Source organism: Talaromyces rugulosus, chromosome II, assembly GCF_013368755.1.
Source record: "Talaromyces rugulosus chromosome II, complete sequence".
Lineage (NCBI taxonomy): Eukaryota > Fungi > Ascomycota > Eurotiomycetes > Eurotiales > Trichocomaceae > Talaromyces > Talaromyces rugulosus.
Genome location: NC_049562.1, coordinates 2,629,538 through 2,643,217, shown reverse-complemented (window position 1 = coordinate 2,643,217; position 13,680 = coordinate 2,629,538). Strand labels below are relative to the sequence as shown.

The 13,680-nt window shown below is 48.5% G+C and overlaps 4 protein-coding genes across 4 annotated transcripts; 2 read left to right on the top strand and 2 right to left on the bottom strand.

Annotated features, from left to right (window-relative positions):
- Positions 1-164: 164 nt before the first annotated feature.
- TRUGW13939_03402 (uncharacterized protein) lies at positions 165-3,566 on the top strand (the record flags this gene model as incomplete). The annotated part of the gene is made up of 4 exons (XM_035486586.1): positions 165-999; positions 1,056-2,117; positions 2,181-2,764; positions 2,820-3,566. 4 exons carry the CDS (start codon positions 165-167, stop codon positions 3,564-3,566), a joined length of 3,228 nt encoding a protein of 1,075 aa, XP_035342479.1.
- Positions 3,567-4,261: 695 nt separating this feature from the next.
- On the top strand, positions 4,262-5,335 carry TRUGW13939_03401 (uncharacterized protein; the record flags this gene model as incomplete). The annotated part of the gene is made up of 2 exons (XM_035486585.1): positions 4,262-4,337; positions 4,473-5,335. The coding sequence occupies 2 exons, from the start codon at positions 4,262-4,264 to the stop codon at positions 5,333-5,335; spliced, it is 939 nt and encodes a 312-aa protein (XP_035342478.1).
- Positions 5,336-6,119: 784 nt separating this feature from the next.
- On the bottom strand, positions 6,120-7,754 carry TRUGW13939_03400 (uncharacterized protein; the record flags this gene model as incomplete). The annotated part of the gene is made up of 11 exons (XM_035486584.1): positions 6,120-6,362; positions 6,424-6,778; positions 6,829-6,859; positions 6,913-6,938; positions 6,998-7,022; positions 7,096-7,225; positions 7,289-7,333; positions 7,395-7,401; positions 7,452-7,505; positions 7,561-7,598; positions 7,662-7,754. The coding sequence occupies 11 exons, from the start codon at positions 7,752-7,754 to the stop codon at positions 6,120-6,122; spliced, it is 1,047 nt and encodes a 348-aa protein (XP_035342477.1).
- A 1,964-nt stretch (positions 7,755-9,718) lies between these two features.
- TRUGW13939_03399 (uncharacterized protein) lies at positions 9,719-12,597 on the bottom strand (the record flags this gene model as incomplete). The annotated part of the gene is made up of 3 exons (XM_035486583.1): positions 9,719-10,944; positions 11,297-11,575; positions 11,628-12,597. The coding sequence occupies 3 exons, from the start codon at positions 12,595-12,597 to the stop codon at positions 9,719-9,721; spliced, it is 2,475 nt and encodes an 824-aa protein (XP_035342476.1).
- Positions 12,598-13,680: the final 1,083 nt, after the last annotated feature.

Genomic DNA, 13,680 nt, shown 5'->3' with positions numbered 1-13,680 from the left:
CCAACATTGAACAGACTCGGTGCAAATCAGAAGGTACCCGCTCGTCTAGCCCAATCGGGAAGCCGGAAATCTTTTTTGCTGCTTTGCGACGACGATCCAAGTTGCTTGTTCCTTCCACTTCTTGCTGGTCTGTTGTGCAGAAGGGCTGGGAGCGTATTGCAGCCATGGATGAGCTATTCGACGTCTTTGACGACAAGCCCCAGGGCCTTGGCCCTCCTACAGAGTCTAGCAAGCCTCGACTGAAAAAAGACAAGAACAAGAAACGCCAGGCGAATGGTGCTGTGAAAGAGAACAACTCGATCAGCCAGCCCAAGGAAGATGAGCCTATGGGTGATGCACCTGTCAATGGTGTAGCAACAGACGACAAGAGCCCTCCGGCTGGGGGAAATGGTCGACCAGAGGCAAAGCGTCTGCGTTTGCAGGACGAGCCAGAGCCAGTCGTGGCCGACACATTCGAGACAGAACAAGAGCGAGAAGTGGCAGCGTCGGCGGGCTTCCAAACTACCAAAGACACTGGCGCAGTCGTTTTGTCGCATCAAGTTCGCCATCAAGTGGCTCTTCCGGCAAACTATCCTTATGTCCCGATTTCCCAGCACAAGCCTCCCGAGGATCCCGCGAAAACATTTCCTTTTACCCTGGATCCTTTCCAACAAGTCGCAGTTTCTTCTATACAGAGGGAGGAGAGTGTTTTGGTTTCCGCGCACACTAGCGCTGGTAAAACGGTGGTCGCAGAATACGCAATCGCGCAGAGTTTGAAGAATAACCAGAGAGTCATCTATACCAGTCCTATCAAAGCTTTGAGCAACCAGAAATACAGAGAATTTGCCGCGGAGTTTGGAGATGTAGGTCTGATGACGGGTGACGTGACGATAAACCCAACTGCGACATGTCTAGTGATGACAACAGAAATTTTGAGATCAATGCTTTATCGGGGTTCCGAAATCATGCGCGAAGTGGCCTGGGTCGTTTTTGACGAAATCCACTACTTGCGTGACGCAAGTAAGTTTATTATGCCAGAGCTATCTCTCTACAGAGTATCGCTAACATTGTTGTAGCTCGAGGTGTCGTTTGGGAAGAGACTATCATCCTCCTACCCGACAAGGTCCACTACGTCTTCTTGTCCGCGACAATCCCAAATGCAATGCAATTCGCTGAGTGGATTGTCAAAATGCACAACCAGCCATGTCACGTTGTTTACACCGATTTCCGACCTACTCCTTTGCAGCACTACTTCTTCCCTGTCGGTTCGGAAGGTATGCATTTGGTAGTGGATGAAAAGGGTACTTTCCGCGAGGAAAACTTCCAAAAGGCAATGAGCACGATTGCAGAGAAAAAGGGCGACGACCCGGCTGACCCTCTCGCCAAACGCAAAGGCAAAGGAAGAGACAAGAAGTTCAACAAGGGAGGCACGAAGGAGAAATCCGATATGTGGAAAATTGTCAAAATGATCATGCTGAAGAACCTCAATCCAGTGATTGTGTTCAGTTTCAGCAAGCGTGAATGCGAAGCCAATGCCCTGCAGTTGATTTCGCTATCTTTCAATGACGATTCCGAGAAGGAGATGGTTTCCAAAGTTTTTAACAGCGCCATTGAGATGTTGTCTGAGGAGGATAGAGAACTTTCTCAGATCAAAAACATTCTGCCTCTTCTGCGACGTGGTATTGGTGTTCACCACTCAGGACTGCTTCCCATTCTAAAGGAAACCATCGAGATTCTTTTCCAGGAAGGTCTCATTAAAGTCCTGTTCGCAACAGAGACGTTCTCGATCGGTCTTAACATGCCTGCTAAGACTGTCGTCTTTACAAGTGTCCGAAAGTTCGATGGAACCGGGACTCGATGGGTGACCCCATCCGAATTTATCCAAATGTCAGGACGTGCTGGTCGAAGAGGTCTTGATGATCGTGGTATTGTTATTATGATGGTTGGTGAGGAAATGGAGCCTGCAGTCGCCAAGGAGATCGTACGTGGTGAACAAGATCGTCTTAATTCCGCATTCCATCTGGGTTATAATATGATCTTGAACTTGATGCGTGTGGAGGGCATTTCTCCCGAGTTTATGCTGGAGCGCTGCTTCTTCCAGTTTCAGAATACGGCCAGTGTTGCCGGATTAGAGAAAGGTTAGTAATTCTTCTATCATTTTATGGCTATCATTTCATCGGACAAACTACTAACAAAGCCAGAACTTGAGGAACTCGAATCACAACGAGCAAACATGAACATCTCGGACGAGCCGACAATTCGCGAGTACTATGACTTGAGAAAACAGCTTGCGCAATTCACCACGGATATGCAGGTTGTCATTAGCCACCCCGATTATAGCTTACGATATCTGCAGCCTGGCCGTCTCATTCAGATCAAGTATCTGGACTACGATTTCGGCTGGGGTGTGGTTGTTGACTACAAACGCCGAAAGGGAGCTGAAGAGCAAACCCCTCATCAGTCTTACGTCGTTTATGTTCTCTTAAAGGTCGCTGAAGGCTCCTCTTCTGGCACTAATACCCACGCCGACCTCCCCTCTGGGGTTCGGCCACCACAAGAAGGCGAGCAATCCGACTTTGAGGTTGTCCCGGTTCTTCTCAGTTGTGTGCAGGCGTTCTCCCACGTCCGAATCTACCTCCCGAAGGATATCAAAACAGCCGAGTCGCGGAATAGCGCCAAACGCTCTCTTGATGAAATCCACAAACGGTTCCCGGATGGAGTCGCCCTTTTAGATCCCATTGAACACATGGGCATCAAGGATGAGTCTTTCAAGAAGCTTCTCAGGGTATGTGTTTCCCCCCTGACTGATATATTATGCTTCTTAACTAATTATGACCTAGAAAATCGAGGTTCTCGAATCACGACTATTAGGAAACCCTCTTCACAACTCGCCTCGCTTACCTGAACTCTACAACCAGTACTCCGAAAAGGTGGAGCTAGGAACTACTATCAAGTCGGTCAAGAAGAAGATTTCGGACGCAATGTCTATCATGCAACTGGACGAGCTGAAATGCCGGAAACGAGTTCTCCGACGGTTTGGCTTCATCAATGAGGCAGAAGTAGTCCAGCTCAAGGCACGAGTGGCATGCGAGATCAGCACGGGTGATGAACTGATGCTGAGCGAGCTGCTGTTCAACGGTTTCTTCAACAACTTGACCCCGGAACAATGTGCTGCTATACTGAGTGTCTTTGTGTTTGAGGAGAAGGCAAAGGATACACCTGCGTTGCGTCAGGACGAGCTGGTGAAGCCGCTCAAGGAAATCCAGGCCCAAGCGCGAATCATTGCCAAGGTGTCACTCGAATCGAAGCTTGCGGTCAATGAGGACGAGTACGTACAGAGCTTCCACTGGGAACTCATGGAAACCATGTACGAGTGGGCAAACGGCAAGTCCTTTGCCGAGATATGCAAAATGACAGACGTGTACGAGGGCAGCTTGATCCGTGTGTTCCGGCGGCTCGAGGAGTTGATGCGGCAGATGGCGCAGGCATCCAAGGTCATGGGGAGCGAAGAGCTGGAGCAGAAGTTTGAGACTTCGCTCACCAAGGTGCGACGCGATATCGTCGCTGCTCAATCACTTTACTTGTAACGGCCTGATAAAAGTGGCAAAGGCGTTGTGGTGTTTATCGAACCGGCAATCAGCAGTGTATATCTTGGTTATTGCAGAATACAAATGGTATGAACGAGTGCATATATTTAATGGATCTATATAATAGTGGTAGTAGTATGTAGTATGTAGTATGTATCATTTATTGTATACCGAGCAATAGAGTAGCACGTAGTGTGGGGAGAGCCGGTATTGGTCGTTACAGCGCCGATACCGCGTAGGCTCAACGCAAGCGGTCAGGTGGGCGCGTGGTTGCCTTGCCTACCAGGATGGGCGCCCAAATTACGGTATCGCCGATACACGCTGTGACCGTGTGACCGCCCGCCCGGCGCTGACTGGCCCAACGGGGCTTGGCAGCCAGCTGCTAAGCCAGCTAGCCCCGGCTCTAGCACCACCAATTTCCAATTTCCAGACCTAACTTAACTCCCTTCGCTCTCTTTCCCTTGCACCTCGCCGTCCAGCAACCATCAATCATTCAACCCTCGCTCTCGTATATGACTATCGCTGCATTGCACGCCGTTGCCTTTGAGTAACTGCGACCATCTCGATCCATCGTCGGCTGGCCCTCGCTCGATTTGCCTCTCGCCCGCCCCTTCTGACGCCAGCAACATTTGTCGCTCGTGGACACTGGTCGGGTGCTTATCGTCCTGCCAACATCATCACCACTTCACTTCAACATGAACAGCCTAGTGGCCACGCCTCCATTCCCTCCGCACTTCCACGAACACTATCGTTTCTCTCCCACCCGTCCCAGTGAGTTCTGCCCGTCGAGTTTCGTCTGTCGGAACTGGGTTTTCTAGCACGGTCCCCATTCCACACAACATGGATCCAAAACCTACCCGCTCACGATCCGAGACATACTTTCTAACATTTTTTTTTAATATCCAGTGTCGACGCCACCCCAACAAAATAGCAACAAAAAACGCAAGGCTGATGACGATGGCAACGACAACGATGTGCGGATGTCAGCATCCCCAACCAACTCCCCTGCCTTCACACCACGCCCACTACCCAACCGCCAGTACAAGCGATCTCGTCCCAATATAGCCGGCCGCCCCCTTCCACTCCCTAGATTACTCGAGACCTTGGACACGGATGCGTTGAGGTCCGTGCTCCAGGCAGTGTGCCAACGCCATCCAGAACTCGGCGAGGAGGTTGTTCAGACTGCACCTCGTCCTAGCGTGACCTCGACGTTGCAGGTGCTTCAGAATTATCTCTCCAACTTGCAGTCAGCAATCCCGCTGGGCAGTGGCGATACTTTATCAGACTATGCGTTCAACCGGGTGCGAGTGCCTCTGAACAACCTGCTAGATGCTATGAGCGAATTCACACCCCATTTTCTCCCGCCTAACGAAACACAAACGTCCACGACACTGGCCTATTTGGATGGAGCAACAGAGATCATCCACCGGTTACCAAGATACGATACTCCCCGGCACAACTTCAAATGCGATTCTGCGTACGAAGACATCGGTCGAGCCTGGGTCCTTGTGATTCGGGAGGCCGCCAAACGCGGTGGAGGCATACAGCTACAGTATGGGGGATGGGACCAGAAACTCGCGAAACACAATGAAATCTCCAATGGCAAACTGCAGGAGGCTATCAATGAGCTCAGCACTAGTCTGGGTTGGATGGGTTCGGGTTTGTCGAGTGGGCAGTCTACCTCTAGTGGTGACCAAACCTCGATCCGCGACCAACTCCTATCCGGAACTTACGGCATGGGAGTGCCTCTAAAGGTTGGACAGTGGTAGAAAATTCTTCCAACAGCGAAGGTGGTCATCTCCATCCTTTCTCAACCCGGCAACATGCTTCCATCTAACGGCCTTGATCATGACACGAAACCATTATGATACCTTCTGCATAAGCCACATAGAGTACCCGACGGCGTTATACATATTTTTTCTTACTGTTGCAGGGTTTGGATGCGCCAGAAATAGTCTGTTTCTAGAAGTTGCAGAAAATACTGGTCAACTGCACCCGGCCCTGCTTATTGTTTATACTCTGATGTTCCCGTTTATCATCCCCGGTTCTTTTGATATTCGCCACCGCATGATTTCGTTTGCATTTTGTGCCTGATAAGATTTTGGTTGACTAAATGATTAAACCTGATTCTTTTGCTCTTTTTCACTTTCTTTTTTCTCAAACACACATACATACTGATGGCATACCGGAGGCTTGATTTATATCGAAGAACTTCTGTTTTTAAATTTTGGCTACACTCATATATATTGACGAGTGTATTGTCTCGGCGCATTATTTATTATATTATTACGAGATTGTGAATTCTGTTTTTCCCTTTCTTTTGTGCGTTATTACGGAGTATGGAAGGTGATAAATAACTACAAGTAGTGATTATACCTATGCATCAATTGAATAGCAGTTGATGATAATAAATCATCGCAATTTTCAAATGTTGAGTTTATGTGTCAAGTATTTTCAGTAGAAATAGAGCACCGGCATGCCCGTACTGCTTCAAAACGAAATTGATATATCTACAACAGACGTGCCAAAAACCACCCCCTCAACAATTTCGACCTAGTTTGCATCAAGCGGTTTCTGGCCATAGACAAAATGAACCATGGTATAGATATGCACGGATCGGTCTTTGAGGATCTTCTGGACCTCGGCCAATAGAGCCTCGACGTCTTCCTTTTTCCATTTCAGCACGCCCGTGTAGAGACGCATGCTATAGGAGCCGATGCCCTCGTACATGTGCAGTTGTTGGTAGCGGCCGATTTCTTTGAGTTTGGGGTCTTTGGGCCAGGGGTTAAACGGGAGCTGATCTGTCAGTTATTTCGACCCAAAAAGAAAGACAAAAGAAGAACAAGGGGCAAATTACTGGAATCGCCATAGTCTGCACATTCTGAAACCCAGCCTCCTTCAACCTATCCGGCCACGTGCGCAGCGTACGCATATTCTTGCCAAATGTGCGCGCCGCCTTGTGCAGATTTTCAGACCATGTCACCCACGCCGTAGCTTTTTGCCGCGAGTCATCGTCACAAAAGCAATTAAGCTCAATGGACTGGAACTCGGCCCAGCCGCCAGGGTTCAGGTGTTTGTAGGATTGCTGGAATAGGCGGTCAAAGTCTTGGACCATGCCTTCCATCTCGCGGCCGTGGATGTAGTCGAATTTTTGTGAGTAGGACCATTCGCCTTCGTAGTCGTCGACTTCGAATTGGAGGTTTGGTGGGACCCTGTTTTTTTGTTAGTTTCTTTCTTTCTTTTTTGAGGTGGCTTGCTTTACCATGAGGGTTGGATAGGGCTTAGATCGTTTCCTACATATTACTTAGTAAATTTGCAGCTTTTATAGTCAATGTCTGTAACCCACCTAATACAAATGCATCTGGGTGCTCGCTGCGCGGAGAAAAAAAAAGGTCAGTTGCTGCTAAAAAATTGCCATGAGGAAAGCATACTCTGCAAAATCAATTGCCCAGATTCCTATTTATACACTGTGTCAGTCTTCTCTGGTGGCATACACCCAAAAATGCAGTGTGGTGTGGGTGTAGTGTACCTGTTCCGGTGCCGAGATCGAGCACTCGCAGCGGATTTTGAATCGGGGCCATGGATAATTTGCCACCGGTGAGCATGAGGTATATGTGATGGGCGAGGTCCATACGGGCCTGCTCGTGGTCGTCGTTGGGCTGGTGCTGTTAGTATGTAACAAAATCATGTTATAAAACCAAAAAGGAGAAGAAAATACGTACCAGAAAATGGCTTCCTTCTTTGAAAGCATGATATCTCCGGCCATTCTGCAAGGTGTCTTTGTTAGATATTACTAGTCATGACAGAGTTAGGGACAGGGTATTGTACTTCATATCTATCTCAAAAGTTAGTAATGGCAAATCATATAGGATCCGGTCAACGCACTTGTAATTCCTCACGCTGTCTGATATGGATGAAGTATAACTCTCGTCACCGATTCTGCCTCTAGTCAGTTCGTCCGGGCAGAAGAAAAGGAACGAGAAGAAGAACTCACGAGCCGTGGAAGGCCGAATCCGAGTCGGTCGAGGCGTCCTAGGAGTGGTATAAGTCTTTTTTTTTTTTTTTTCCTCTCCAAATAATCAAAAAGTCACGTACATCGGCTTCGATGTTCCCATGATGGCTCAACGAGGGCTGAGGATTGGCGGGCATGATGGGTTCGTCGTCAAAGATGATGTCTTCCATAGACATGATCAAAATTTCTACTCTGTAGGAGAATGGCGCTTAATATTATTTTTATTGCATGTGATGTAGCCGGCTTAGCGACGCTGACCACCTAGAACGCACTAGGTCAAAAACCCAAGAGTTGGAATAGGCAAACAGGGTCTGGGTCGACAGGGCCACTGGACTAATAGACGGTGGGTATTCTTGTCAGTGAACCAAAAAAAAAAGAATACTCCGAAGTCGAAAGATACGACCGAGGCTGCCCAGGATTAGGGCACGAAATTGGATTATGCCGGATGGATCGATCATCCAACACCCAGCATGCAGCAGCGTGTGGAGTAATTAATGTATGCAGCAGGGCTTGCAGCAAAAAGATAGGCCCCAGCCAGTCAGCGAATGCAGCTGCAGCGATTGCGATCTGATGCAGAGAAAAAAAAGGAATGTATGATGAGGCGAGAATCGACGGGCGGATCGGACGTTCTCAAGCTCGAACTGGTCACCGCAGAGCTACGAGAAGTCGTACACTACGGAGTTGTAGTGGTGGTGGTGGTAGTAGTAGTAGTAGCAATAATAGTAATAAGGAACTGTGGAGATAACAATCTTAGGTTCTCGCTGCAGCATCTCGAATAAAACCGCCCCACCGGGTAAAAGATCGTTGCTAAAGACTAAATTTTTAGTCTTTTTTCTTTTCTTCCTGACCGTTTTGTCTTTCCCCCTCGGCCTTTCAGAAAATAAAAACAAAAATAACATATGTTGGTTTCTGCCCTGCAATAGATGATTCTAGCGGCGTCAACGGGCATCACTAGGTGCATAGTGCGGAGTCGCTGCACGCAAGGAAGAAACCCGATGGCGCAGAGCGGCAAGACTGCGCGCCCGCATTGGCTGCTTGTCGCCGTTCTGATTTTTGGGCATTGGGCGTGACAAATTGTTATCCATTATTGTTATTGTGGTGATTGTGCTCTGGTTGGTTGGTATGATAATAGCAATATCAGTTGTGTAATGTGTTGCTGTTTGTTCTTGGCTAGCGGGCTCGTATATTAAATTAAATATATTATTGATAGTCATGTACGAAGTATATTACCGACCATTTTATGCCAGAAGCCTTTATCGAAAAGCCAGAACGGCTTCCAAAACATAAATAAGGAAATAGCGTAGCCAGAAATACGGTTTATTTCGGGGTGATGAAACGTCAACAGGCATTATTAATATTATTATTACCCACTGCTGCTACTACTACTGCTGCTACTGCTACTACTAATACATACCGTAATCCGCCGTTGCCGGCCCGGGGCCTTAAAATCCCAAAAAGAATACTGCTGCTAATAATAAATATACTTTCGTATCCCTGGGGATCGTGAACAGAAAGCCAAGTACTTAGTAATACAGCAAAGTACGACCAAGTTGCACCCCTGGTGAGTTGTTACGCAGATGACTGGGCTGTCCATTGGCCGCTTATACGTAGTATCAGTCGATTGATGACCAAACTGATTCCTCCTTCGGAGCAATACCCAATGGCTGGAGGGATTCTGACAGCTGGAGGTGGGAGATACGGTAGTGATCATCATATGGAGCTGCTATTACTATTATTATATTCGCTGGTCGTATCCTAAACCATTTAATAACCATGCTAAATGGCACCAAGCACTGCGCTCTGGCCTCTCGCAACGGGGCCGTAAACTCAATTTTGAGATTCGGGAGTTCTTTGAACCTTTTTTACTACGTAGTACGTACTGGATATTAATATTATTGTATGGGCCAGGGATAATAATCATGGTCGATTGGCAATTTCGCATCGTAGATTACTATGCATATTATTGTCAAGGGAAGGAAAAATCGCCTAATCGGGCAATTACTCTTTTGCACTGCCCTAACTGTCGGCCGCCTCAGGCATTGACAACGCTATCAACATGCATACATCATACATCCCAGCGCTAACTCGCATAACAACGTATACTACTATCAAATTATGACTTTCCAAGAGAGAGAACAAGTTATACAATCGCCTTTGTAGCAAGGCGAAGAAACCAGCTGGCATCGGCCCACCCGCCCGTGTCCCCTGGTTTTTCCATCGGGCTCACAAACTCGTCCTCGTCGGTGGGGTCTGCTTCGTCTTCGTCCTCATCGTGGTCAGACGACGACGACGCTGCCGCAAAGGTGACCATCCGCTCGGCATTCGGCCCTGGCGGCGTACTAGGATAATCGTCCTCGACGCCAAACAGTGTCCAGCCGACAAACTGGTCCACCCAGCTACCGAGACCGAAGCCGCGTTCTCGCGTCAGACGCTGGAACTCCTTCTCGTCGATTTCGTCGTCAGATTCACTGTCGGATCCAGATGACGATATAGACATATCGTCGTCCAGCACATTTTGGTGCATCGACGCCGCCATTTCAGCGCGAATCTGTTCATCAACAAAGTCCGGGACCAGAGGGTACGGGCTGTCGATGCTGGACTTGCGAGAGTTCCGTGATGGCGTTACGCCGCCGCCAATTGCTGTCATGGACAGCTCAGCCCGTCGATGGCCTCCGCGCGACCGCGATGCTTGCCGGGAATGCGCGGCCGGAGTCGAGTAGCCAGTCGAGTAGCCGGAGCGCGGTCGATGAGTGCTTCGTCCATGACGGTGAGATCGCACCTCGGTGGCTGCCTCGGGCTCAGCAGCAACGAGACTCGTCGAGCTCTCGCGTTGCACCAGCCAGCTCTGCCCTTTCTCCTCCCTTGTCGACGAGGCAAGTGCCAGCCCTGCTCGAAACAGCCATTCCGAGTCCGGGCGACTACTCCTCGGATCGGGCGTACGTGAGCCTGTTTTCCTTCCATTCGTCGATTTCCGTAGTGATTGTTGCTCATCCCCCAAACTGTGTAGATCGGTGTCGCTCAAGACATGCGTTGTGCTTTTGCTGCGTTTGTGGTGTCGTGTGCGAGAGCTGGCCCGAGAGCCGGTGCGTGAATGGGACAAGATGGGCGGCGTGGTTGGCACTGACGAGCTCGAGAGGTACGAGGTCGCCTGCACATGGCTGCCAGAGAAGTAGTCGTCAAGTTCCGGTACATCGTCGATTGGAAACCGAGGGGTCAACGGTGCGAGCGAGAGGTGATTGAGGGCCGGGTGCGAGCGTCGCGACCGAAAGGGACTGTGGGGCGATGACCGGAGGGACTGTTTGGGGTTGTCAGTTATCTCGCCTGTGGGACATGGCGTATACGAAACCAAACTCACATCCATTGCGCCTTCGTAGCTGTCTTAGCTCTGTCCGACAACCAAAGACGGGGGAGAGACTGTCGGAGCGTAGTCGCGGGAGTTCGTTCTCGGGGGGGGTCAGCGATCACATGTCAATCCTTTGTAAATGCGGAGGCCGGCTAAGCCTTTCTAGTATCCTCTTCATTATGTATTGGATTTACACCACTATTATTGCTGGAGTTTATTTTTATCTTTATTTTTAGTCAATTGCTGCAGTTTCCGAATTACACTGACACCCATCCTCTACTGTCTTATTACATAGCGGCTGTTCAAATCTCTTTATATACATACAGCTTCAATTCTATAAACTCGATCCCTGCGGCCTCTCCATTTGCTGAGTACAGCTGTTGCGTGCCCATATATCGTCCAGGACGTCATAGTCCATAATCCACCGCATGCGCTCTAGCATCGCCGATGGGTTGAATCTGCTGTCGAAAGAATCTGGATCCTGGGAGCTGGCCAGTTTGCCAACCTCATAGCTTGACTGCGTGATGCGATCAGTGCGCGGTTTGCGCAGGTCACGGTAGAATGCAAAGGCTGCACCCAAGTCGTTGCTCTTCCAGTACCTGAGGATCGTGGCAAGCGCCAGCCCGGACTCGATGGCCATGCAGGATCCTTGGCCTAAGAATTGTTATTAGTACAGGGGATATCTATCCAGTGGACTTGAGGATACCTTGATGAGGCAGTGTAGAGTGAACGGCATCACCGAGGAGAATGATTCCCGAGGCATTGCTTTCTCCGCTCAACTCGTACCATTTGTCGGTTGGTTTGCGAGAATACAGCGCTTGCTTCATCATCTTACCATCCAGAGACTCTCTGCGGAGCCCAGCAATGATGTCTTGCACTGCAGGGCACCAATCTTTGACGTGTTTGTGCAGGTCATCGATATCAGACCGAGCCATCCAGTTTTCCGAAGTCCATTCGTCGAGACTCTCGCTCATGAACCCAATGATTCCTGCCTTGGCTGTCTTTGTCTCGTCATTCCCGATAGGTAGTATCAAAATATGCCGCTGAGGGCCCCGGAAGTTGGTTGTTCGACGCAACAGCCGTTCCGTGGCGGGGGGTAAGTGCTCATCGTATTCGACAAACCCACGATAGACCATCTGGCCCGAGTATTCAGGCTCGTCGGTGATACCGAGATGCTGTCGGATGACTGACTTGATGCCATCACAGCCCACTACAATATCCGCCTCGATCTCGGACCCATCCTGGAATTGCAACCGATACGCCTTGCCATCATCTGACTTTGTGACCGCGGTCAGATGCTTGTTCAAATGGAGCCGGTCTTTCGGAACCCGTTCCCTCAACGTGTCCAGCAGATGCGCTCGGTGGAGTAGTCTTGCCTTCGGCTCATCCGAGTCCTTGACATGACCCAGATACTCTCCTGTTTTGTAATGATGGTATTCCATGTAGTTTGGCAGGTCGCGCGAGGATTTCTTTGTCATGGCCTCTTTTAGTCCGTACGAGTCTAGAATGAGATTCGCGTTTCGAGTAATGTTGATTCCCGCGCCGACTTCCTTGAAGTCGAGCGCTCTTTCGTAAAGTTGCACATTTGCAAGGCCGACGTGCAACGCTGCATTCATAAATGACATGCCCCCTAGGCCGCCGCCGATGACGGCGATTCTCTGCTCGGCGAAACCCATTGTGACTGAAAGTTTAGAAAATTTTGGACGGGGTAATGCATAAATAGAGGATTTAGAGTATTCCGATGTTGCACATGTGCTTAAATGCCGCCGGCTGGGGAACTATGCTCTAAGTATAGTCGACATGTCGGATATCCCGAACATCGCTAAACTAGTCGACACGGTCCCATTGTTTGCATAATATGACAATTGAAAGAGGATTGGGGGGATCGGAATAGACGAATGATTATGAAATATGTCATCTGGTAGTTATTTGACTCGGCTTCATGCGAGAAAAGAAGCCGAGTATGGAATTTGCTGTCGGGTAATCCGGAAGTTGTATACGGTGTCTTTGAAGGGTCTTCTATGCTTAATATGGATGTATTCTATGCCATATTAGTTGACTTTAAACTATTAAATTACATATCTAGTTGATATATTGTTATTTCCTATATAAATACTAGTTACACAGGTTCAAATGTTGACTAATGTGTTTCATCTCCGGGTGTATATCAACCTTCACCCATATATATTATCCAAATATGGAAAGATAATTGATTAAAGTAGCTAAGACCATAATTGGTTATTTTTAATTAATTATAGCTTAGAAAGATAAGGATATAGGATGATAATATTGTTGGCATATCTGCCTCAGGCAATACGTAGTCATGTGCAAGTGAACAAAGAAAAGAGCCAAATTACTCTTTACACTACCAAAGAATCAAATTGTTGATTTTTAAGAGGCTTCTCGCAACAATCCAGACCGCCCAAACCCCCTGTCTAACGCGCGTACGTCGACAAACCTCTTCACTCCATTACCCATATCTGTGGTGTTGAACCTACTTGAACACGCCAATAAACCCTCGAGTAGTCGCTATTCTGTATTACCTCACACATGCACGATAAGCCAAAATATTAAGCCTCGCTTTGTCAATTTATCATTGCTAACCAACGTTTTGACGAATTTTATTATAACTTGTTTGATCTCTATGGATTGCAGGTGCTTAGTGGAGGGGTATGAGTGTGTATGCAAGTTTTGTTGGAATTGCGGCTGTGTAGGCCACATTGATTGCCAAAAGATACTATGCCCGCTTTGCGATGAAT